The 25,267-nt window shown below is 47.5% G+C and overlaps 1 protein-coding gene across 5 annotated transcripts; it reads right to left on the bottom strand.

The window, feature by feature from the left end:
• Positions 1 to 876: 876 nt before the first annotated feature.
• IL2RB (interleukin 2 receptor subunit beta) lies at positions 877 to 23,535 on the bottom strand. 5 transcript variants are annotated; one of them, XM_064455145.1, is made up of 11 exons: positions 23,198 to 23,535; positions 15,544 to 16,178; positions 14,184 to 14,281; positions 13,726 to 13,852; positions 12,143 to 12,248; positions 10,607 to 10,715; positions 9,492 to 9,640; positions 8,897 to 9,068; positions 7,082 to 7,178; positions 5,181 to 5,265; positions 877 to 3,810 (listed from the first exon to the last, which is right to left on the bottom strand). In XM_064455145.1, the coding sequence occupies exons 3-11, from the start codon at positions 14,263 to 14,265 to the stop codon at positions 3,004 to 3,006; spliced, it is 1,734 nt and encodes a 577-aa protein (XP_064311215.1). In that variant the 5' UTR covers positions 14,266 to 14,281; positions 15,544 to 16,178; positions 23,198 to 23,535; the 3' UTR covers positions 877 to 3,003. The 5 variants fall into 5 exon arrangements, with proteins under 5 accessions (XP_064311215.1, XP_064311225.1, XP_064311231.1 ...); XM_064455155.1 differs by lacking the exon at positions 23,198 to 23,535 and adding an exon at positions 22,987 to 23,184 and having other exon boundaries at positions 15,544 to 15,865; XM_064455161.1 differs by lacking the exon at positions 15,544 to 16,178.
• Positions 23,536 to 25,267: the final 1,732 nt, after the last annotated feature.

Genomic DNA, 25,267 nt, shown 5'->3' with positions numbered 1-25,267 from the left:
GACTTTTGAATCAACTAAGGACCCAAAACCTTGATCAGATTTGACTTCAGAGGAATTCCTTTGCTGCAAATACCCTTTACTTTCCACTTCTCCACAGTAAAAAAAAAAAGGAAGGGATGTGGGAGGAGGCTGACAGTGATGTTGCCTATTTACGAACAAAGTATCTTGGAAAGAGGGAAATGAGAGATGTGACAGCTGTCTCTGCTGTCTCCAGGCTTAAGATAAAGAGAGGACTCGTGTCTGTGGGTGTTAGCTCAATATTTTCCACACAGTGCTGGCATTCAGCTTTGGTTTGCCTCTGGTACTGATGGGCACCATTGTAGTGTCTTTCTGTTGTTTTGCAAACCACACACTGTGCGTTCACATCAGCTTGAGAGGGGATGGCTCCCCATTGGACATTTCCAAAGAGGTCCTGGGGACCCAGCGGGGAAAGGGCCCCGTATCACTGAGAGTGTTATGCCTTCGGTATTCACAACCTGGGTTACTCACAGATGAGACCACATGATCTCATCTTCCTGGAAGAAAAGTCCGGTTATCACCAGATCTGATGCTGAGCACTTCCTGCCGCAGTGTGTCACACATTCACACCCAGTGTGGCTGTGAATGCAGTGCTAACAGGTTGCCAGCTCGAAAGCTGTCAGCATTTTCACAAGGGGGAGAAAATTACCGAGCCAGCAGGATGGTCCTCAGAGGCTTGCAGCAGGATCACTTCCAACTCTGCTTTCTGTTTTAGGTGGCTGAGTCCCTTGCAGAAGGGAGTAGGAAGGAGGGCTAAAGGTATATTAGTCTGAGGAAAGCTTTACCTAGTCCCCTATTTAGAAAAGCTGTTAATCCTTTCCCCCCACCCCAAGAAGAGAAGAACACTGTGGATTCCTTAATGTTTCTTTTATTTACAAAGAGGCAAAGTTTTTCTTTTGCACTTAGCAGCAAGAATAATTGAGAAGCTTATGAAGATCTACACTGGGACAAGATAACCATCACTACAACTAGGATTCTTGGTCCATGTAAGATAGCAAATTTCTCATCAGTGGCAAGGGATTCAGTGTCTCTTTCTGAAGTCCATCTGGGAAGATTCTCAAAGTACAGCAAACAGCTGGGCAAGTCTTTTGCTTCCTTAACAGGGAAGCTGTGGGGTCTTCTTCACCTGCTGTTTCCTGGAGACAACGGAGCGTACCTCATCTTGATGCAGTTAGTGAAGAGCTGATGAGAGGAGAGGTGTAGCTCCCCCAGCCTCTCAGCTGCAGGCAGGCTCAAATCTTTTGAGCAGCAATTTTGAGGTGAAATTGAAGCCAGTGGGTGACCCTGTAGCTGGGACTCATAATGACATTCAGGCTGCACCATGTGGGGTCAGGTAACAGTGTGGGACCAGGACAAAGGGGCAGCTTGGTGCTTGTATGAAAAAGAGGTAGGAAAGAATTAGTTCTGGGTGATAATCACAGGAGTGATAGCAGTACCAAGAAGTTTGATATCCTTGACCTTTTTGATATAAAAACTCTTAGAAGAAAGATCTTTAGCACAAGGGTGGTATTTTCCCACTGCTGAATAGTCCAGAAATATGGCAAGAAAGTGGAGAGACAGTACAGATGTTGAATGCAGGGATGGATGTAACAAGAACAGCTTGTCTTCCTTTGCCTTGCCGCTTTTTCTTCCATGGTGTGATGCTTTTTCTCAACCCAGATCAGCAAATGCAGAGGAAAACGAAAAAAAATGTAGTCTTTGCTATCTCCGTTCTTTGTGAGTGGATTGAGGTTTTCTTTTCAGTAAAGGTGCTGATTCGTAACTTAGTTTTCTGGGCTCATTGACCACATCTTTTTCACTAATTAGGCAATGGTTTCCCTTGAGCAATGGAAGGAATGGGCAGCACTGTTGCGATGTTTTCCACTAATACAGGATGTGGGATGAACTATTCTGCAATCAGCTTATCATAGTCAAATAACTCTATTTTGCCAGCAGGGCAGAGAGGCTTTCGATTTCGTGAAAAATATTGCAGCAAGAATAGGAAATTGTGTGCATTCTTTTTACTGCCATCATCAGACCTGGGAGAAAGAAGCGGGGGGGGAGAGGGGATTTCCCCAGTATTTTTAACACAATAATGGGGATTTCTTTTACACTGCACTGCTTAGACAGCTGACACAGTTGTAGCTCTTAGAGACTTGAGTCTAAAGCTGAACCGAGTAGCTCAGAATGTAATCTCTGGTTAAAACCTGAAGTGGGGACATTACAGAAAGAATTACAGCCTTGGTCAGTCAGGAGGAGTTGTCTTCACCCATTTCATGATTGGCCCCAGCACTGACTGGCAGTGCTACTGTCCCCTGTACAACATCTCATATCCACCTCTTCAGGCATTTCTCCCTCCTGTCAGAGGTTTTTAGGCTGGGATGAGGCAAATGGACCATGTGCCTGCTCAGCCTCAAAGCTGAGTGCTATTTTACACCAAGATGCAAAGCATGGAATTACTGGCATAGCCTCCTACAGGGAGCTGGGAAAGAAAAATCAAGCTGGTGAGGTTCAGGATGGCACTTGAGCAGTGTGGTAAGGGGTTTCTATGCCATGAGATCCAGTGATAGCAGAGAAACAGGTCTAGTTATGAAGGTGAGTCCTTGTTGACCTGCATGCCTAAGAATCAGGCTTCTATGTTTCCATTAGCTGAGTAGCCACTGAACAGTTTTAATGTACCTTTATCATTCTCCATGTGTTGCTTTACTGTCCTGTAGCCCGGTTATCCATGCAAAATGTCCTCTCATTTCCAGCAGTCTGTTTCACTAACACTTTACCTTGGGAACTAGGGCTACCCATGTAGCCATCCATAAATTTACACCTTGTCCATCCTATCCCTTTTCTGGTTTTGCAGCCCTCTAGAGTAACTGTGTTCTTCAGCCTCATTAAGGAACATTCACAATGGGTTTGATGCTGAAGACACATTCATGTCCTGAATAGAAAAACTGTCTGTCTAGCCTTCCCTGCAGAGGACTTTCCCACCTATGGGTTTCCTCCAGGCAGATCCTAGACAGAGCAATGGCTGTACTGGCTTTGGAGGTCCTTCAGAGAAAGGTAGGCACCAGTGTTTGGGACCTGGCTGGAGAAGACTGTTCTGCATGGATCCTCATCCTCAGTTTGCCTTAGAGGTGGAGGCTGACAGAAAGAAGAGGCAGCATGTGCTGCTGGTGTACAGGTGTCAATCGGAGGGCCTGCCTTCCCACTCCCCTCCATTACATCAATAGTATCACTGTCATGAAGGTCCGGTGGATCAGGAAAGTGAGTGTACAGCTGGCATAGGGCTTTGTCCATCACCTTCTCATCCTGCTTCAGAACTGGTGTTGGTAAAGTACCTTCACTTGACTGGAGAGCCCCAGAAATAGCCATGGCCCGCTGGGCTTCATCTTCTGTCTCTTCCATGAAGGAGTTGTTTTGAAAGCCCCAGGTTGCCTTGATACAATGAAGGAAGTTGTGGGACAACACAGGCATGTCCTCTGTCAGTGTGCAGAGGTCTGGGGAGGGAAGAGCATGGTAAGACTCACCATCCTCGCTGCCACTGCCCTCCTGGGTGAAAGGCTCATAGGTGAAGTAGACCTGACAGGGCTCAATCTCAAAGGAGTTGGGAAGGTGAAAGAAGAAGTAGCCTTGGTTGGTGAAGCAGCTGGATACAGAGTGCCCACTGGTTTCTAAGGGAGGATCAGGAGTCGGGGTTCCCTTGCAAAGTAGAAACTGGGAATCCTGGTCATTCTTCTGCATCACCTCAAGCATGGAGATCTCTGGGGCTGTGCTGTTCACACAGTAGGAAGATGTGGAGAACGGGGAGGAGAGCCATTTCTGATGGGGAAGAAACACAGGAGAGTGTTATGCCCAAAGTATAACATGCAGTGAGGAACCAAAGGTTTCTTCTCCTGAGCATGCACAGCAAACAACCTTTTCTCTGTCCAAGCAAGAGTTGCCAGAGGTGGTGAGGAGGGAAATTCACGTTCATGATGTCTCACCTACAGGATTTTTAGAGAGAGTATATCTTTCTATCACTTTGAAAAGAAGAGCAGATCTTACAAGCCTATGTTTTGAGATTCCTGGGGAATGGGGACAGAGGATGGAAGATTAAAGTGAAAGACAGAAAAAAGTTACAGGACCATAAGTTGAAGTGAAGGTGGAAACACGAAAAGCAGTACTTTGCATCTCATGCTATCTATTCCTAGGTGCTGAACCAGTTTCTGATATGTCTACTTGGCCCTATGCAGATTTCTTGTCTAAAGTGCCCTTCCAGGCTTCTTGTGCCTAGATTTCCACACTCACCATGAGGACATCCTGCATTGCACCATTACCCTTAAAAATAAACTGGTTTTGATAACATCCAACTTCATTGCCTTTATGGCCAGTAAAGCCAATTTTTCTAGTTCTTCTGCACTGAGAAAGTGTCTTCAGTGCCTGCTGCACACCCCCACGCCCTTACTCTGCACCCTTCCCCTACAGTTTAAGCTTTCTAAGGCTTTTTGCACTCAGGATTTTCAAAAGCTTTGCTGTCCTCTGGACCCTCTGCAGTTTGTTTCCACCCTTCTTAAAGTGAGATGCCCCTTGGGATCACATCCCACATCTTGCATCTGATATTTCCTTTAATACTGCACAGAATGGTAGTTGTCTCCTTGCAGCTGCCCATATTCACAGAGAGATCAGGGAAGGGGAGAAAGTGGGGGTGGAGAAAGAAGGGAAAGAGGCAACAGGAATGCAGGAAACAGCTAAGTGCCATCCGGCATGATGGCAATTCACATTAGGAGCCGAGAAAAGGCTCACAGCCAGGGGGAGAGGATCATAGCAGGAAATCTGGGGAAGAGCTGGGCAGCCTAGGGCAGGCAGGGAGGGACCCAAGTGGGGTGCAAGGGGATCTGAGAGGCCAAGCTCCCTCCCAAAGGTCCCTTGTTTTCTCTCAGGCTGCCCGTTAGGGGAGCAGGGTGCTGAGGTTTGTGTGGTTTGCCATTTCTCGGTTCTGTAATTAGAGATGCCTCAGCTCAGTGTCAGGTTTTAGAAGGTCAGAAAATAAAACTTGAGGGGAGAAACCAGCAGCTGGTGCTACAGACATATGTACTGTGTGTGCACATGTTGATCTGACAACTAGGTGTCTCTCCCAGGCATGTGCAGCTGGACCCTCCTTTCCTTCATTTCTCCCTCATAACCACTTGGCTCCATCCCCAGTCCCATACCTGAATGTCACCTCCATGAACTGAAACAAGTGGGGGAAAGAACTTCTCGGGGTCTGGGATGTGAATCTTCAGGATCTTCTTAAACCTTGAGAAAAGAAAATAAGAAGGAGGAATGAAGCAGGGCCTGATCCTGACTGACATGGCACTGTGGTGGGGGTATCACAGCTCATGGGTACTACCCTGTCACAGCGGAGAAGTAAAGTAAGAACAAGCCTGAGAGCTTGCCTGGCTTTTGAGAGGCCTGAAATGCAGAGGCCAAGGGATGAGAGATATGAAGATGAGGCAGTTAAACCTGGCATTGGAAAATACACTCCCCTCAGCCTTTTCCCTGGGGAAGCACAACCAACCAACCATACACTAGATTCTTTGTTTCCTTTCACTGGCTGGTCACCTTAACCTGTCCACCTGCCCCTCTCCCCTCCTGCCCTGATGACAAACTAGGAAGGTCTCCCTTGTTTCCAGGGTCCAGCTGCTGTGAGTCCCCCCTTCTTTGCTTTGCTGTCGCCACAATGACTCACAGGACCACATGGCCAGAATGGGACCATTGCTGGCAAAGCAATGTGGCAAAAAAATGTGCCTCAACTGTCCGTCCTGTTAACAGAACACTGCATGGTATAGCTAGGACACACTGGCTGTGCAAGCCATCTGAGCACATCTTGTGTCCATCCAATGGCCTCTACTTCACTGGAACCAGTGTGTTGTTATCCTGAGGCAGCAAAAAGTGATCTAATACGCTCCTTAGTCCCTCAGAGATGTTGGCTGTCAGCTTTTTGCTGAAGTTTTGCTGTGGGATGCTCTGAGAAAAGACCCTCCCAGCCTCTGGAGGCCATCAGTGTACTCTCTGAAGCACCAGAATTTGCTAGTTCTTGCATATAAACTACCTTACATCACTGCAGATGCTATTTTTATTCATGCATGTCTAATCCTTCTTTGGATCTTACCTCAGCATTATCCTCTATCCAGTTCCCCCAGGTTAATTATGCTCTGTGGAGAAAGGAGGCCTTTTTATCTCTCTGTGCCATATAGTTAACACTTCCTCACCTTTCTGTTATGTCTCAAGGTAAAACAGTGGTCAGTGACTTTCTCAGTATCCAACTTCCTTCAATCTGCTTCTCCTTTCCTCAGAGAAGCCATCCTAGCCTCTGCTGCCTCATCCCTGAGAATATTTCTCCCTGCTTCCTGCCACAAACATCAGCACCCTGCTTCTTTGTCTCTGTCCTGAGCTAAGAAAACATGAGGCCATTTCTAACCTTGCCATGTTGACAAGTCACTCTCTGTATTATTGCATGGGCAACGTTATAAGACACTTTCAGGCCCGAATAAAAGCAATGTCTGGGTAGAAACACTGACAAAGAAGTCTTTAAAGCATCATGTAGATGTTTACCAGGATGTGATGAGACACTCCAGGACTGCACAGACCAGGGAGAGGAAGAATTGTGCTCCTCACTCATGAGTTTTGCCTACAGACTAAATGTCGCTATGTTCTTGCTGGAGTGTTGAAGTGAGAAGGTAGCAGATCTAGGCTTGCTTGGTCCTCTTTACTGAGGAAGTGCTCAACCTACTGACCTGCTTTTTAAGAGGCAATTTTGGTGCATCCCTGCCAGGGAACATCACTCTAATCCATGGGCAACAGAAGTGCTGAGGCAGCTGTTTTTAATTCAGCTGAGGGACAGCACCAGGTCACAGGAGTGTGGCATGATTCGATGACGGTGGTGAAACCACATCACCTTGGGTGGTAATATATCTCCCCAGACAAATGTCACCCTCAAAATGATGGGCTATAGACCATATTTTTAAGTCATTCTCTATCCTGAGTAATGCAAGTGAAAAATAACTCTGGTTTTGAGAAGACGCACAAGTTATAAGAGAGGAACAGACAGGAAAACTTGATTCTCATTTACCATTTCAGGGTCCGTAAGTTAATAAGGAAGGCAGTCCCAATGATCACAAAGATGCAACTGCTCACTATAACAGCTGGCAAGACTGGCCGCGATGTTTCTGCAAGATAAGAGAGAACGAGGGAATTGCTGTGAAAATTTAGCCAGGATTCTGGAGGTAGGAGCTGCATCCCTTCCATGGCTCTTCAAGCTGATCAAAGTGGGCCTTTATTATAATTTTATATAATTATAATATATAATATATTATATATTGTATTTAAAATATAATATTTATATAATATTATAATATTATATAAGATTAGAATATACAGGTCAGATAAATGAGTTCTGCTGTGTTGTGTAGGATGCCTTTGAGCTGCGATGGGTTTCAATGTCTATTTGGCACGGCTTAACAGATAATTTGTGCTGAACAACTTGAACTCCGTGTTCATAACAGCACCACAGCGGGGGGTTGCCACAGATGAGGTACCACAGTGCTGGTTGAAGTGACCATCAACCTGCCAGTTTTGTTGCAAATGAAAGCAAGGAATCCTAAAATCAGCATAAGTGGAGTTGAACACTTGAAGAGTTGTAGGAAAGCTTTAGGAGGCTAGGAAGGTTACAGCTTTCTACCACATAATGATCTTAGTACTTGGATTTCAGGGTTAGGAGAAAGAGACTGAATTCTCACAATGCCAGCTCTGCCATCACTCCTCAGGCTTGTTGGGCATTATCTCAAACTTTTCTTAATCTGTCTCTTTCACACACATCTCCCCAGTGCAATTCTGCTTACTCTTGTTATTCTGGTGCCTGTCTCCTCTGCCTGCCACCCCCATCTCCCTCCATCCCTAGTACCCCTTGGTCTGGGCCTGCAGAGCTCCTCTGGAGTAGTTGTGAGGGAGCAGAGAACAATAAAATAAGGAGGAGACATTTTTAGAACATTCTTTGCCTGTCCTTGAGATGCTACTCAGATCACTTTGCCTCCTCTGCCTCTAGTACCTTGGTTATCTTTGGGTCTTGGTTGCTATGACAACTGGTTGCGGCTGTATGCTATTCATTGACATCACACACTGTCAAAATTTGATCACCGCAGCAACACAGTGCCCTTTCTAAACATAGCTCCTCTGTTTATACCAGCACCAGGCACAACAGGGAGGGGCTGAGCAGGGGCAGAGAGGGGGCGATATGAGAAGGAATAACCTCTATCTGCTTATTTTTCAGAAAAGAAATTACAGAGACCACAGCCAATGACTCACCAAAGATACTCATCCAGGGCATTGACTTTCAAGGCTAGATATGGCTTCCATGCTGTGGTTCATGGTAATGGCTGATGCAAGTCTCAGCAGACCTTTTTGGAAGGGACTAACATACATGTAAATCTCACATTCTCCGTGACACTTTGCTTCCTAGGCTCAGGTCTCCTTTGGTTCAAGAGCTGAGTGCTCTGTTTCACTGCATTTCACTGATCAATGGCTCCAATGAACTGGGCCGTTTTAGAAATCTGGATTTATGTTCCTAGGTCACAGAAGCACCTGGGAAAATGCCAGTCCTGGCCACTGCTTCTGCAGGTCAGACATCTGGCAGTCCCTGATTTTCAACTTGTGGATTTTGCCTGACTCCTGGAAGTCAGAGGGGCTTTTCTGGGCTCAAGGGGTCTTTGCCCTTAAGCCCTGTTGAGGCAGCCTGACCTAACAGATTAGGAGGGACAGATCATTTTCAAGCTTTCTATTGCTCCCTACCCATCTTCCTCCAGCTTCTCAGCCTGCTTGAACCTTCTACTTTGTTTTCCCTGAGTCCTCTTTTTCCCTCCAGGCCAGACTGCCTGACTTTGATACTTACGGTCAGCATGTGTCCTCCACAATATTGTCTCACTCCAGTCGCTCCACACGCCTTTGTAGACACTTGAGGGACTTGGCCTTGCACGGACAGCTGCCTCATATTTCAAGTCAGGGGAGAGTCTTTCAAACACTGCCCACATCTGGTCCTGCACAATGGTGAAGTTTCTGGCCTCCTAGGAGTAGGGCAAAATTAGAGCATCATCACCACCCTGGCTTACAGCCTCATGTACGATTCTACCCATCTCTTCCAAGGCCCTCAGAGAGGACCTGCCTCAGATCCCTACACCTTTACACTGTTTCTTCTCCCTGGAGGACAAGGCTTCTTTGCTCTTTTTCATCCCTTTCAGGTCTGCCGTGGAGCTGTCTGGATTTCTTTATGACAGCACTAAGTAAAATAGGATTCCCATCTGCCTCCCTGTCATCACCAAACACTGGCAGCAGGTGACACAGATAAGAGAGTGGGAGGTGTCATCTGCTCTCCAGCTTCACCAAAACTGGTTTCATCCTGAGGTGAGGTCCAGGAGCAAATCCTGGGTGATGTAAAGAAGACCAGTATTCATATGGTGACAGGTTCCAGTGCCCCACTCTGTACTCACCTCCCAGGACTGACTTGTGGTTCGATACCGCACTTGGTATTCCCGTTCCCCTTTCAAATAATGAGACGAAACATTCAGGCACCATGTTAAGTTGTAGGTGTTTTCAGTTTTGGTAACCATCTGAAGATTTCCTGGTGGCCTCAGTTTTACTGGAAAGAGAGAAGGAGCAGGGCTGATACTCCCGTACTTTCTGTCCATAACAGGGCTCCACCACAAATCACATTGCAGCAGGGTTGGTGCCTTGGCTGTCATCACAGACTCCAGCCAGTCACAGCCACGTGAGATGGTTAGTGAGCTCCCCTCTCTGTTCCTCCTTCTTCCCCACTGTCACTGAAGGCAAAAGGCCTGTAGTCTCTGGACTACATTAAAGGCAGCTCCTCCTGTGAGAGTGGCCCCTGCAGTCAGTGCAATCAATCCCACATGGCCATGCATCCTATCTTGTAGGGGTGATCCACAGGGAAATCGTACAGACAGGAATGGGGCACAGTTGGGGGGTGATAGCTGCTTCCCAGCTGCTCTTTCAGAGCACTACAACCACAGAGGATGGAGTTACACAGACTGTCTGGGCTGATCCTTCCCAATTCCTCAATCCAGACATGCCTTCCTATGCCTTACCTTGCAGCAGCTCTATTGGACCTCTCCTTGAGCCAGGTACACTCACACATCCAGCAAAAAAATGACGCAAGCAGATGTTTTTCTGTTGGATTAGTGAGTTGAATCCTTTCAGCAAAGATTGACGCATGCCAAAGCTGGCTTAAAGGAGGCTGGAAGCAAATATCTGATAAAAGGGGCAGGGGAAGAGCAGCAAGACCTTCCCTCCTTCTTGAGCATGCATTTTTCAGGAGGTCAGCTGAGCTGTCACTGCTTGTTTGAAGCCAGAACTCCTAGGGCAAAGCACTCTCATTCACTATTGTCCCAGATACAAGGCAGGATAGGAAGCGGCTGGCATGACATTGCATGTTAGAGGTGCAAGTGGCAGAAGTCAATGTAGGGGACAAGGAAAAGACACAAGTCTAAAATCAGCTGTGGGTGTTGGATAGGGGTGGATGGGGAAGAGAAATTAGATATCATTTGGTGGGGAAGCTTCAGAGGCTGCAAGACAGATGAGTACTCACTATTTGCAAATGGCCTGAAATTTTCTATTTGCACAGGTATAGACCTATTCTCTCCAATCTGGCAATGGACAGACATGGTAAGACTGTCTGCAGCGGTGAAGTATTGAACCTGCAAGGAACATTTACAATTAGTGACACTGAAGCCTTATCAATAAGCTTACGTATTTCTAAGTATTGTCTATGTATATGAGGTTTAAGAATACTTGATAATAAATATGGATGATATTTGTCGCTGAAAGGCGTAAGCCTCAATGGTCAGCGATGAACCAAAGATTTATACTTCCTGTAGTTGGATTTTTTTCGTTCATTGGTGAGAAGGGCACAAAATATTGTGATATGCTAGTTTGCTAGGATTGCTGTATGTGCTGACTAAGCAAGAAACAAGTTACTTTCTATGAGTGGCATATTTTGAGAAAAAATATTTTTACGAAAACGTTTTGTTGTTCATTGGTAAGACTGAGACAACATTAGTATTAAATATTATTCTTGAAATGCAATGATACTAAAGGGCTACAAACATCATACAGTATTAAATAAGCAATAGGGAAATTTGCTTGATCAGAAAGAAAAGATTTTGGAGCTGTTTACCAACCCTGCAATTTGTCTTTGCACATGATGTGCAAATGTAAGAACATCTTCTGTCATTAGAACTGGTTGTGGCTTTATCAATAAGGAGAATTAGCTCATATCTGGGTGGGTTTTTTTTCTGAAAACACAAGGACTACAATAATTCTGGATATGACTGAAGGAAGTATATAATGAATCTAAAAACAACTGATTTAAATAAAAGATAATAGCTAGAGGATTTGCATCACCATTAGCTCCAGTGATGTGTTGCTGTTGCACTTTGCATTTAACATATAAAATCATAGATTCATTAAGGCTGGAAAACACCTCTAGGATCATCAAGTCCAACCATCAACCCAACACTACCATGTGTCCTAAACCATGCCCTGAAGTGCCACTTCTACACGTCTTTTAAATACCTCCAGGGGTAGTGACTCTACCACTTCTCTGGGCAGCCTGTTCCAATGCCTGACCACTCTTTCAGTCAAGAAGTTGATCCTAATATCCAATCTAAACCTCCCCTGATGCAGCTTGAAGCCGTTAACTAGGCTTCACAGTAGTTGATGATCTGGAAAATGGTACTGACCTCTTCAAGGAAAATGAGGCCAAGAGGTGACCTCAGAGCTGGTGGTGCTGTCCATCCCTTCTCAGAGGAAGGGATTAGGGCCAAACCTATATAACTGAGACAGGGGAACTGCATGTGATCTGTCCGTCCTGCACCTCTTCTTCATGTGTCAGGACAGCGTGGCCCAGCTCACAATAAAGCCAATTCTCCCAGCAGGGGAACCCACAAGGGTGATGCATTATCGACAATACACAACTCCAAGCCCAACCCCAGAACCAGAGTCAGGGATTAGGTTTGGGCTTTTTATACTGCTCCCGGGTGTCACACTGTTCATACACCCCAAATCCACATACAAACACTTTCCACCTTGTCATTAGCCAGAATATCCCAGATGAATTACTCACATCACTGTTTTTGTTGAAGGTCTTGATGCATCTCCTCAGTCCTGTCATGTGTTCTGCCTTGGGTAATTTACAGTACTTCTTGGATTGTTCAAGTAAGAGAGAATCCCTGGGTTTTAAGCAGGAGAACTCCAGTGAGCTTGGAAGGCTGTTTTGTATTTAGTCAAACTTTAGGTAGCACTAAAGATCTTTCAAAGCATTTTGCATCCTTCCATATTTGCTGAAGAGTTTACAGCAAGGATGCAATCCCATTTTCTCTCCCCACTGCATCACTCAGACAAATTGAATATGCTTGCACATGGAGAGTCAAAGCATCCCAGTTATTTCAAGCCAAAGATAACAGTAGGTTTCCAGTTTCCAAGTCTTCACAAAACCCTCTTGCTTTACCTTCCCTGCTTCCTGTTTATATCAAAGCATGCAGAGCCCAAACACACCTGCAGCCCACAATTGCACCAGCGTGGCCCTGTAAGATGGATGCCTGTTTCAACCCCTCCAGGGTTTACAGGTCTCCCTCAAGCCACTGGCTGTCCTGTAGGATCTCAGATACCAAGTGAGATGTATCTTCTGAACCAGGTTACATCTCAGTCGGGCAGGACCATACGTCACACTTGGCAGAGCCATGACCTCTCTCCTGGTCTGGCAAGTGTGGCTGGACAGCCTAAGCTGAGCTATGGCACAAAGGGTGACATGGTGGGAGAGCGTCGAAGGGGTATCAGACTGAGCTGTCTGCTCCAGCTGTAAGGTCAGATAAAGCCTGGGCCTTGCTGATCGTGGGGAGAGGTGGCGTCCTAGAGTTCTGGTCAAGCCATGCCACAGTTCCAAATCCAGCCCAAATTCCAGCCCCAGCCTCTGTGATTCACACCCATGGAGCAACATAAATATTTTAGCTTTCTAGGTCCATGCACCAGGCCCCAGCGGGAGGTGTCTCTATGGCAGTCACGAGCAACCCACCCACTGCCAGAATCACACTGAGCCTCTCATTATGACAGGCACCCAGGGAAGCCCTGAGGTAGGCTGGTAAGTCTCTTGGCTAAAGATGCCAATCTGGGAGACCACAGAGACTCGGTGAGCCCTCACTGTGGTTCTGGCCACACGCCTACCCCTCTGCTGGGAGGTGTGTGGGAGAAGAAAACATGAGAGAGATTAAAGGGTCAGGGGAGATAAGGGGAACAATATTTTCCTTCATTTATTGTTACTCAGGTTGCAACATCCCAGCTCACCCTGGCAATGGGCAAATGGCACCATCTCTATATATCCTCCTTTTCCATTGAAAACGCCTTTCAGTCCAGAGGGTGGCTACCAAGGAAGAGGAATTTTTTTGAAAATGAAGCACAGACAGAGCTATGGAGCTGGACGATGGGCTGTGCTAGACAGTTTGGGACTGTCATATGACAAAAGACTGATCAGTGGCCAGCATCTCAGCCCCCATGGGGTTAGAGACAAAGTTCAAGACAAAGCCCTTCAGCTCTGTGACTCCACTATATGTGGCCTGGGGAGGGAGAGCCTACATTTTTGTTAAGTGGTAAACTTTTCAGGACACTTTTCATTCACAGCATTGGCTTTCCTCAGCTTCTCCAGTTACCCACCTTTCACTAAATCCTAAACTTGATAAAATCTCCAGCTGGCATGGTGCTTCAACCAGGTCCCTGCCTGGGTTCCAGTCGCAGAAGAGAGCCGCCCGTGAGTCATACCAACAAGTTAGGCTGGAGGCACCTTCCAGCAGAGAAGAGATGAACAGTAACACGGCTGAATTAGCAATGATGATTGACATTAACCATCACCCCAGACAATTCTGTCCATCCCAAACTGCAGACTGGCTCCTCTGCTGGATAACTAACTCCAAGTAAGAAAGGCAGAGCCACTCACTTCTCTCTGTCCTTGGAGGGTGATGTGCTCATAAAGGACTTTTAACTATTGCAACCTCCTCTGGCTGTATGTTACAATACAATCATTGCACAGCAACACACCATGGCACACACGCTCCTCTGGCTGACCCCCCTCCCTGCTCACCTGGCTGGCATGGGTGAAGGGAATAACTTCTTACCTTGTGCCGAGTCTGATGCCAGTAAGAGAGGCGTGACACTGAACAGCCAGAGGTGACACAGAAGAAGCAAAGAGGGCTTCATCTGTACTGGTGACACACTGAAAGAGAGAAGATCCCCCTTAACATAGCTTAGCAATGCAAATTAGGAAGATATCACCTCACAGGATGCAGGGCTCAAAGCCAGTGCCAGTATTCCAGGCTCAGAAACTCATACCCCTTCCACTCTGGAGTCTGTGCTTTTCCCTCAGCACCTCATTGTTTTCCTGCCTCGGGTGCTGTGCTCAGCACTGAAACCGTTTGCAGTGCAGCACAGGCAGGCTGTTTGCAGGAGTAATGCCTTCTGGAAATGTGTGTGTGAGTGCACAGCAGTCCGCATGTGTTTTTTTCAGGCTGCTTGCTGACTCAGGTAGAGAGTGCTGCCTTGGTTGCACACAGCTTGTGCTTTGAAGAGCTTTTTTTTTTTGTAAGCTTCAGGGCTGAAATAACTAGGTGCTTGCTGAGTAAGAGGGGTCCCTGGCTGCAACTGACAAAAGTTAGTTGCAGAACTCATGGCTTAGGTGGTAGATTTTGAATGGCTTGTTTGTGACAGTGGGAGAAATCAGGGAGAAGGAGTTTACCGGGTTCTAGTAAGTCCAGGCTCTACCATATCAAAAAATATTACACAGTCATGCACAAGCCATGTACCATCCTTGCCAAGTAGACACTCCACTGCCTTGGAAGGATCCATACTTTTAGGTGTAGCAGAAAATTTGGGCTTTGTAATCAGGAAACTCTGCAGCACCCCTCATCTACCCGTGGTACCCAGGGAGGGTCCTTGTCTTACCAAACCTGTACAGCCATGCTCCATATTAGACAGACTGGGCTTACAAACTTTTCATCCAAGCCTCCCCCTCTCCCCATCCACCTGGACACCCACTCAAGGTCTGCCTCTGCCCACAGGAGAAGGGACCACCTGCACCTCTCAGCAAGCCTGGAGCCCAGGCAGAGCTAAGCAAAACAAGACAGAGTCCGGCTGGACCTTGCCGGGACTGCCAGAGGAGCGGGAAGAGAGGGTTTATAAAAGGCTGGCATGAGGCATAATATTGATTCCTATTATGATAAAAGATTAGGTTCAGAGGAAGAAAAACATGACGACAATGCATTAACAGACAAAGGGGAGAGAGAGAGAGAGAGAGAAAGCAGGCGGCGTGGTTGTGAGATGTGGGGTATGATTTGAGAGGACTGTGGAGAGACAGAGAGATAAATACGTGCTTAGCCCTCCCCAACGGCGAGATTCAGTTTGTCAGACTGAAACTCCTTCCAAGACGCTTTTCAGATCAGCCACCCCCGTGTGGGAGAGAGCTGGCATCGCCCCCTTTACCTTCCAGCACCAGGCACCCGGCGGTCCAGACGAAAGGAGTCCCCGGGGACCAGGTCGCAGGGTTGGTTGGAAGCAGGGGCTGGACGTCAAACAGTGATGGGAATGGGGAGGGGGAAAATGGAGAGTGATGGAGAGGGATATCCTAGTTCAGTGCATGTCCAGCCATCAGCCAGTGCTGCTGGAGTAAGAGAGGAGTCTTCAGCCCAGCAGTTCTGCTGTAGAGCCGTTCCTCTCGTACACGCGTGGTCTCTCTCTATCTTCTCCCTCTCACCTTTGCACAGGAAGCTGCCACTTGCTTGCCTTGTCAGACTGAGACGAGGCCCTGAAGTATCGAAAAGGCTAGCGAGGCCGAGAATAAAAAGCCCCAAACCACGTCCTACTTCCTGCTGGTAAAGCAATAGGTGCAGAAACAAGGGTGGAGGGATCAGGTGTTAGCTTGCAGTGCTGACATATACTGGGACCAGTTTGTAACTATTGCTGGGAAGCAAAAAAGAGAGAGAGAAGGACCTGTCCTCTTGGGACACTGGCAAGAGACCCATAGCTTCCACTTTCAGATGCCCAGACAGACCACTCATATCACTCTCAGGGTCTGCACACATGCACAAATCACTTTGAAACCAAGGACAGGAGTCAATCTGCAGTAGAAATACCATGAGCCAGTTTGTGAAAAATAACTCAAGTCATTGACCTAAGCACACCAGAATGAAACCACCCTCTCCACAAGTGCCCCAGTTTCAGAGGAACCATCATGGGTCAAAGGGGAGTGGAACAAGGGCAGTGCTGAGTGTGAAGTTTGAGGCACAACCCTCACACTTGCAGATGGTGTGACACCACAGGAACACCCGTTCCGCAGCCTCCCTACCAGGCAAGCATGCCACTTACTCCACAGAAGGAAGACTCACCCCCCTTTACCTGGGACTTGCAGCTAGTCCAGACAGGCAATGCTGCCCTGCAGTAGCTGCAGTGCCTGTTTGGCGTGGCTTGTCCATTCAACAGGCCAGAAGGGAGTAAAAAAAATATGTCCACCTTCTTCCAAAGCTTAACATGGCCTCACCTTTGCAGATGGCTAATGTCTTATGGGCCTTGCAGGGCACGTTTAGTTTTAGAAGGTCCTTTTGCCACAGACAGATGTTTTCCAAAGCACACATCATCTTTGCCTCCCAAGCCAAGAGGGATGCACAAACACAAATCCACAGCCCAACGGTCGTCCAGTTAACAAATAGGCATGCATATGCACACGTGTCCACACACACGTCTCTTTTTCCATCCACAGACACAGTTCTCTGAAGTGAAGCTCATCACATTTCCTGTCTGGTCTGGGCTGCATGAAGATGGCCACTGGTATGGGGCCAGATGGTGAGAATCTCCTTTTATACACACAGTGGTCACCATACCCTGTGCTCCTCACCTTTCTCTCCTACAGCAGCTCAAGGCCCAAGCTCAGGTCCAGCAAGCAGGTTTTGCTGACCAAAAGTTGCCAGAGGCTAATCTCAAGTCTCCAGGCAGTTTCTTTTTGAGGACTCCATAAACCTGAAGGATGGGGCCTCCTTTACCAACAATGGGATCTCGATTTCAGGTAGTGGTAAAAGAGTGTGGGAGGAGGATTAGTTTTTAGTCACAGGCATCCCACCTCAGAGACTGGATCTCAGAAGATATTAGACCTCAAAAAGAAATAGTGTTGGAGCAAAACAATGATTTGAAGGCATGGGCGGAGCCATTTTGAAGGAGGTTGCAATAGTGGGTCCTCATGACCATTTCTGGAAGAGCATTGCAGTTACTCCAGCATAAAGCACTCACTTGGCCAGTGGTTTGGAGTGCAACACCTCTTTCCTCACCATGTATGACATGGACCAGGAGTCTGAGTGCTGTCATTTGGATGCTCTTGCTAGTCATCTGAGGACTCGTGTTATGGCCAAACTTTGCATGGGCAACTGGGGAACCTGACCAGCCAGCCTCTGTTGAAAAGGAGCAGGGGAGAGGATGGGCTGTGCGCACTTCTGCTCTGGTAATCACTGTCTGTGTTAGTTGCATCTTGGAGGCTCCCAACAGGGTGGAGCTGTAATGGTATGTATCGTCAGGGCACAGCCTGCCTTTCCCAGGAACCCTTTAAATGAGCATAGCTTACTCTGGCGCAGAAGTCCTGAGCTGAAGCACTGAAGTGCTCTGTGAGTAACCTCTTGGTATCACCAGCTCTGTAGCTGCAATGCATTAGTCACATTAACCATCATTTTTCCTGTTTGTCCTTCAGACTGAGAAATCTGCACCTTCCTTCAGACCAGAGATCATTTTAGGAAAGCAAGAACACAAAGCACCCATTTTTTTATTGTTCAGCTTATCAAGGGCAAAAAGAAAACCCACTGATTCCCTTTTTTTCTTTTTTTTTTGTTAATGTGTAAGAATCAGATAAGGTTGATTATGCACTGTGGTACCTGAAATAGTGGAAGAGAAATACTTAACATGTAGTTAGTCCGTAGAGAAGATAAGCACCTGCTACAGTTGAAAACAAAGATTTATCTGGTCAGCCAATTCACTGGAGACTGTTTTTTCTAGATCTGGGTCTCTACATTAGATTCTTGGGAAGATTTTTTTTAATATCTAGTAAGGACTGATGTCACATTTAAGACTTTCCCACTAAGGGTGCTAATGGAGAGCCAGCTCTCCTCTATCCAGCCACCTTTGCTTAAAAGTAGTAAGGGATATACTCATGTATCCTGTATATCCCAAAGGGATATACTCCTTTGACAAGTGTGACTGGAATTGATTAGCTTTCCCAAAATTGTGAGGGGAGGGGGAATGGTCTGACAGATCAGCTAGCAGACAGCCAAACACCAATGCATGGAGACACAGTCTGCCTCAGGAGGTTTAATTTCCATTGGAAACACAGTTTAAAATGTACTAAAGTAATTACTGTGTGGCATAAGTAAGAGAGGGTTTCCTACACAAGCATGATACCATGATTGTGTCCAGATCCCATCTGATACAGATAAACACACTGGCTGTCAGCACAGTTTTCAGACTTGATTGCCCAGGATGTTGTGCTACTGAGAATTTGGCAATTTTTATCTCCTTTACATTATTAGGAATGGTGCCATTTGTAATGTGAGAAGCCAAACAAAACCGCACCATCAGCGACAACGTGCGAGGTGTTCTTGTGATTACCTTCCTGTCCCCATAATGGTGACTGAGACGGATGAACTCACTAGTCAGCGTTGTTGTTTGGTGTTAAAGCAGCAGGTAAAAGTGTGGTGTTGGAGGTTTGGTTAAAGGCGTTGTCCGGGCCAGATCAGTGTTTCAGGGTCAATGTAAGTTTTAAAAACCCTCAAGGCTGGGACAGGTCCTTATGCACATGCTTATCTTTTTGCCTTCGCTCTGCTTTCATTAGAGAAGAGCACTGCCGCTCAAACTTCTCATTTTCAGTTGCGTGTCCACTGAGAGTCTCTGCAGAATGGCAGAGGTGAACAGAACAGACTGAGTGAAGAAGTGTGAAGCACAGAAGTATTGTGTGGTGTCAAATTATCCTATGATTCATCAACGCTGTCATTAGGTTAGGCACATCCCTTCCCTTTGCTGGCTTTCATGTGGGACTGGGGTCCCAGCCTAACTGGAATGCCTTGCCTGTGGTTTACAAACCACTCAGCTCACTAGAAGCGAGCTCAGTGGACAGCTCAGCAGATCCATCTCAGTGTCCTGTCCCCATGGCGCTCTGAGGTGGAGCAGTGGGAAGGGTGCAGAGCCAGCAGGAGGTGAGGGAATAAGGGCAGATGCCCTGATGGCCACTGAAGTTCGCTTCCTGAGAGGATACACTGTGAAGATCTCTACATGCTCTGTAGGTTATTTTTGGTACTTTCCAAATAATGTTGTTTTAACTATAACCTTTACATTGAATTTCCTGCCATTCGTATACGTGCACTTCTCAAAACTATGACATTGTTCTACATCTGCTGTTATTTTCCCCTTAAATTGTGGTTCTACTCCGAAAAAAGTCTGTAAAAACGGCCCTGTGGGGAACCACTGTTTAGTGTATCTGTGAGCTCTTTATTGAATTTGTTCACATTACCAGTCTAAAAGAGGCTTTGCTTTGTATCAAAATGGCAATCTTGGGATGACATTAAAAAGTCAAGCTGGTTTTTTTCCTCCTGCTCCACCACCCCTAGGGATATTGCTGTTATAGGCTAAACGCTGCCCTCAGGTTAATCTCCATCACTGTGTTTAAGTGGAGAGGTATTTAGGCAATGGAGTTTAAGTTCTGGGATCAGGTACCACAATGGGGTAACCATGCTGGGCAGCAAGCATTAAGCCCACGTATACAGCAGAAGATATTCCTGCATTTCTTCCCTTCCAACTCCTGTCACACAAAGAGTGTCCTGACAGATCAGCCTGGTAAAAGCAGAAGACATCAAATATACACAGAAATACAAAAAATGTTCAAAAGTAGGGATTCCCTAGCCCTGCAGGCTAAGGATAAAAGTGATGGGAAGCTGAGGCATTTGCAGGCACTCTCACCAAGGCAAGTCTGGGGCCACAGCTGGGAGCGGGTGGAGGAGGTGTTCACTTTCACTCCCTGCCAGTGATGGTCACAGGCCCAGAGAAGTGGGGGAAAAAGGGTGGGAGGAGAAGCATGCTATTTTCGAACAGTTTCACTCTTAGCCTGCCTGGCTGAGAACACATAACTATGAACTCATAAGCATGAGCACGGGACAGTCACGAGATGCCCCCATTCAAGACCTCAGCCCTGGCTTCTTGTTATGTTTGGGTAGAACTAGACAGTGTCAGGACTTTGGTCTGAAGGGCTGGAGCCCAAGCAGCAGACTCAAGGCTTAAGAGAACTTCTATGTGTCGATTCCTGCTCCCCAATGGGTGCTTGTGGTGCCACAAGGGCTGCGCAGACCAGAGTCCCTCCCCAGGGACACTCAGTGAAGACCTGGTCTCTCACCCTGGGCCAGGCACTCTGTGTTCCTCTGTACCCTTGGGCTCAGCAGCACGCAGGAAGGCCAGTACCTATGCCCTTGTCTGAGCCTGCGGACATAGTGTGTGAGGCACAGCATGTGTTTGAGCCAAAGCAGCGTGGCAAGTGGTCTCAGTCAGCTGAATTGCGGCATCTGGGTATGCAGATGGTCTTAGCCTGGCACACCTGCAATGGAAAACTCACCAGTGTGAACTTGAGGGAACGTGGCGCACCCATGGGACTGTCGATGTATTTGTACAGCTTTCACATCCTCTCTGCATCTCAATTTCCACAGCAGAGAAAGGGGCATAAAGGACATCTTCCCACCAAGAACTGAGATTTGCAGACCAGGCACCAGATCCTGCACTGCATGCAGGTGCCCACTGCCCAGGTATACAGGGACATTATTGACTTCTAGTATTAAAACATGCCTGTGCACGTCCCTGAGGGTTCCCCTGGCTTTGAATGATGAAGATGCATGGCCAGAGTGCCTACTGAACTTGCTTACAGACCTGCATTGAAAAGCAAGTGCCTGTGCAACTTGTATGATCTACAGGAGGGCAGAACTGGATTCTGAGACCAGCCTTACACCAAATCTGTGCCTGAGCAAGATAATGAGCTGAATGCTGGCCGATTTGCTATTCAGCACCAGCAACAGCTCTTGTCCTTGAGGGAAATTATTACCTTGTTACCTGGGCAGTCTTGGAAAGATAAAGCCCTGCTCTGTTTTGCAGCGTGCCAATGTGTTACATCTCTCTCTATTTAAAGTTAGAGGGGCTTGTGTGTGAATGCTTGACAAGCCTAATATGAAGCAATGACAGCTTCCAGACCTAATAAATGGAGAAGAATTCAGAGAGTTATTGTACATTGAAAATTGCTTGAAGGCAAGACTGCAAGGAGATTCTTGGGAATAAACCCTCAGGTTCTTTGATTAGTAAGGCTTGCTCCCAATTTAATAAAATTTCTCTTCCTTCTCAAGAAGAAAAAATCATTACAACTACCAACCCCATTCTGCTCAGAGCTCTCCTTGCTCCTTCTCCATTTTCTTAATCTCTGTGCCTGAGCAGTTTCTAGAAAGGGATTTAATTAGATCGTTGATTTTGTTTTAAAATATGCTTGATGATGTCACGATTATCCAAAAGCCAATCCCCTGCTCCCCCTTAAGCCCTTCGGGGGTTGCTGATTTGTGACTATGGTAATTATTAGCCTTCATGTCATTAAAACACCTGAACAGAATGGACTTGTTTGGATGCAGCTGCCTGTCTCCCCACAGCTTGGTGCTCCTGTCTCTTCCCTGGGCTCAGTCAGGAGAGCCATTTTTTTCCCTGCTCTGTGGTTTCCCAGGTTCAGCTCCCACCTGCCACCACCCCCGCCCCCCGTTTGCCTTCTAACATTGCTGCTTGTGAGCACTTTACTCTTTCTTTCCCACCTCGGGAGGCAGAAGATATGACGAGAAAGACAGTGTGCCTGGATGGAAGGAATGGAAGGGAAGGGTGACGTCCAGGTCCATGACCTGAGCCAAGGACTTGAGTGCACTTCACTCCCCCAAGTGATGTATCGCCTTGTAAAACAGGTCAGCCCAAAGGGTTCCTCATCCCTCTTGAGACCTCCATCAGGTTTTCAGCTCTGGGCTTGCTCCTCTGAGAACTTTTCCTCTTAGGCAACTGTCCTCTGAGATGAACTACCGATAGCAGAGCAGCTCTGCAGCTTGATGAGGTTTTTGGGTATGGTTGCATGCAACTGAAAAGCCCATCTTCTGGATGGGGGGGCTGGAGTAGGAAAGGCTGCTTGTTGCTGGAGACTACTAACCAGATGCTGGTGAACACTGCAAGACCACCACTTGGAGAAAAAACAAGCAGTATGGAAATTACTACTTTCCCACTGTGGCCTCTGAGGAGCCTGAAGGTGTTGCTTGAGAGATGTGACACAGAGCCCTTTATATGTAAGACATTTCAGGTTTGTTGCTATAAACACAAAGCCACATCTCACCACATCCACCCTATTGACTGCACCTGTATTTGGGAAAGGGGATGTGGAGGTCTCAGGGGAAATGGGACTTTGTTCCTTGAAAGAAAAACAAGACCATTGTGTCACGTTCCTCCTCTTCTGTTCTTAAGAGCAGCATGCATGGACAGGAGGGGAATGCCTTTTTGAATATCACCATTCCCTGTTGCTCCAGCACCTCCTGCATAAGAAGCAGGAAAGGGCACAGAGCGTTGAAGCAGTTCATAGTTTTAGCCTCCCTCTCCCTGCAGCTCAAAAGAGCAACTGCAGCCCTTGCAGCCAGCACGGCGCCAGGAGGGCTATTTTAGGCTATTTTTGTGTGCTGTGCCCCACAGTTGGGAGCCGGTTGTGGGGAATGAGGGGGAATGCCCTCTGCTTGCACCTGTGCACACATTCGCACACATAAACACGCACACACATGCACGCACACACAGCTGCAGCCAAGTGGGGAGACACGGAGAGGATCAAGTGCTTGGCTCCACTCAAACGCTTACCGTGGAAACAGGCCAAGGACAACACATGTCTGCAGGCACCAGAGTCCCTTCCTTTAGCCATGGTCTACCCAGGTGGGACCTTCATTTTAAGGGGAAACTTGCAGGGTTGCTTTTATGTTTCAAGGATGAGGGCATCAGAACAGTTCCCCAGTGCTGACCTTCCTGGGACCCCAAGAGAAAGGATCCCCCCCCTTCGTCCTATTCTCCCTACCTCCTTGGTGGGCAGCAGGTTCCTTCATTGGCGATGCTCAGTGCCCAGAGCGAAGGTGGCTGTTGAAAAGGACTGCTCGGGTTTTTTTTTTCCCATCAGTCTTGGAAATTATGCTGGCAGCCTGGTGCAGTAGCTGTCCCTCCTTCCCCCCTCCCCTGCTTCATCCCCCATGAGGGGGGAGGAAGAGCGTGGGTGGTGGAAGGAGTTGTGGTCCCCAGATGTGTGAATTGTTGCTGAGCAGAAATAGCGCACCACGGACAAACAGCAGAGCAGCTCAGCTGAGAGCCATCGCATCGGGCTTGCGTCACTGACCTTTTCCTCTCGCCCTTCTCAGTCCTCACCTGACCCTCCCACCGCTTCCCCTGCACTTTGTACTCGGAGACCTCTCTGCACAGTGCTTCACAATGGTGAGGAGGGCTGGCACAGGATGGGGGGAGTGGAAAAAAACAAGCCTGCAACAAAGATAAGGCAATGCAGTGATCCTCTCTCTATTTCCCCAGAGCTCAGGTTGCCACCCTGCAGGACAAGAGATTCACAGGCTGACTGAAAACATCACTGTCCCTGCCTCATCTAGCCATTGCAATGAGGGCATAGCTGTTCTGCCTCCACAGCTGGCAGGGCTGGGGATGGGGGAGGAGAAACAAGTCTGTCCTAGGGTCAGGGGAGTGCTTCAGGCTCTGACATATCATGAACAAATGGAATTTCAAAAAAACATTTCAAAGCCTTGCAGGAGCAAGCTTGAAACGTGGTACAATTGTAAAAGCCTGCATAAGTCTTCTAAAGAGTCAAACAATGCCACCAGCATACCACATAAAGAGAAGTGGGAGTCAGGTGAAGGAAGGCCTTGGGAGGTGTTTTGGACTGTGGTAATGATAATTCTGTGGGCCCTTGGCCCAAAAGATCTGCTGAATTGCTGCCTGTGGCTGCAGGGACAGGGTTTGATTGCCTGGAAAGTCCTTTCTAGTGCTCTGCTCTATTCCACTACTTCAGGCGAAGAATTGAGGGGACACAGGGGAAAAAAGGTGTGTGTAGGGTCAAATGGAAGAATGCCATGGGCCCAGAAAAGTGCCTGACAGGCAAGCAGGAGAATGCAGTGAGCCTCAGGCACCCCATGGAAGATGTTTGCCCAAGTCTTGCACTAGGACATTGTTATGTCAGACATCTAGAGAGTGGTCAGGACTTCAGAGCAGGGGACCAGAACAGTGAAAATGATGCCTGCAAGATGGGTATCAGTTAGACAGAAGACCTGCTGTCCTCCTTCCTCTCCCTGGGCATTTCCTTCCCCTGGTTACTTTGAAGCATTGCAACTGCCCTCAGTAGCAACCAGTAAGGCATGGACATATCTCCCACCTCAGAGGTGCACTGCAGTTTCTGTTGCATGGGCTCCCTGGAAGTTGACGCACCTCAGCAGCTTTGAGGTTGATGCAGGTCAGCCTTGCTTCTCAAAGGGATAGATGCAAGTACGTTAAAGTGAATCAAGAAACAACCCAGCCACCCACCTTCAACTCACCCAAGGCTGGATTCCCAGCCTCCCCGGGTGGATGGGGAGCCCCCTACTCCTTAGCTTCTCCAATGCAAGAGCTCTCCATCCTGCTCCCTCCTATTTTAGTCATTGCAAACAGAGGCTGGGAAAGGTGTGAGATTTTGCAATAATTCCGTGGTCATTTGTGAGTTAAGTGACAAACTCAAGAGATAGGACTGGTCTGTGGGTTGAGAAACTGTCAGAAGCCTTTGATTTGAACCTTCTGCCCTGGCACTCACTGTGGTATAACTGCGGGGAGAGAGGTCACAGGCGGCTTGTGGAAGAAGGAGGGCGGCATGTCATGAGGTGAGGGAGTTGTGCTTGTACTGAAGAGGCCTGGAGCCTCAGCCCCCCCTCTACACACCTCCTGATAGCATCTCAGAGTGAGCCAGGCTTGCAAAGGGCAACAGTTTCCGTTGGCAGGGAGGTGAGAGATGTCCATATGGGGCTGATATGTCTGTGTGCATACATGCGTGGGTGTCATAGCAGAGTGTGGCACCAAGCTGACCTCTGAAGCTCAGCATGGCTCAGCAAATGCCCATTTTGCC

Source organism: Phalacrocorax carbo, chromosome 1 (genome assembly GCF_963921805.1).
Source record: "Phalacrocorax carbo chromosome 1, bPhaCar2.1, whole genome shotgun sequence".
In the NCBI taxonomy this organism is placed as follows: Eukaryota; Metazoa; Chordata; class Aves; order Suliformes; family Phalacrocoracidae; genus Phalacrocorax; species Phalacrocorax carbo.
This window is presented reverse-complemented; position numbering and strand designations above follow the sequence as displayed.

Bases quoted from the DNA above. Each gene is read 5' to 3' on its own strand.
- IL2RB (XM_064455145.1), bottom strand. From the start codon at position 14,265: ATGAAGCCCTCTTTGCTTCTTCTGTGTCACCTCTGGCTGTTCAGTGTC. The intron at 10,716-12,142 runs GTGAGTAATTCA...TGTTCCTTGCAG, and splicing joins CCTTCAACAAAAACAGTGAT to GTTCAATACTTCACCGCTGC. The intron at 7,179-8,896 runs GTAAGTATCAAA...CTTATCTTGCAG, and splicing joins GTGGAGGACACATGCTGACC to AAACATCGCGGCCAGTCTTG.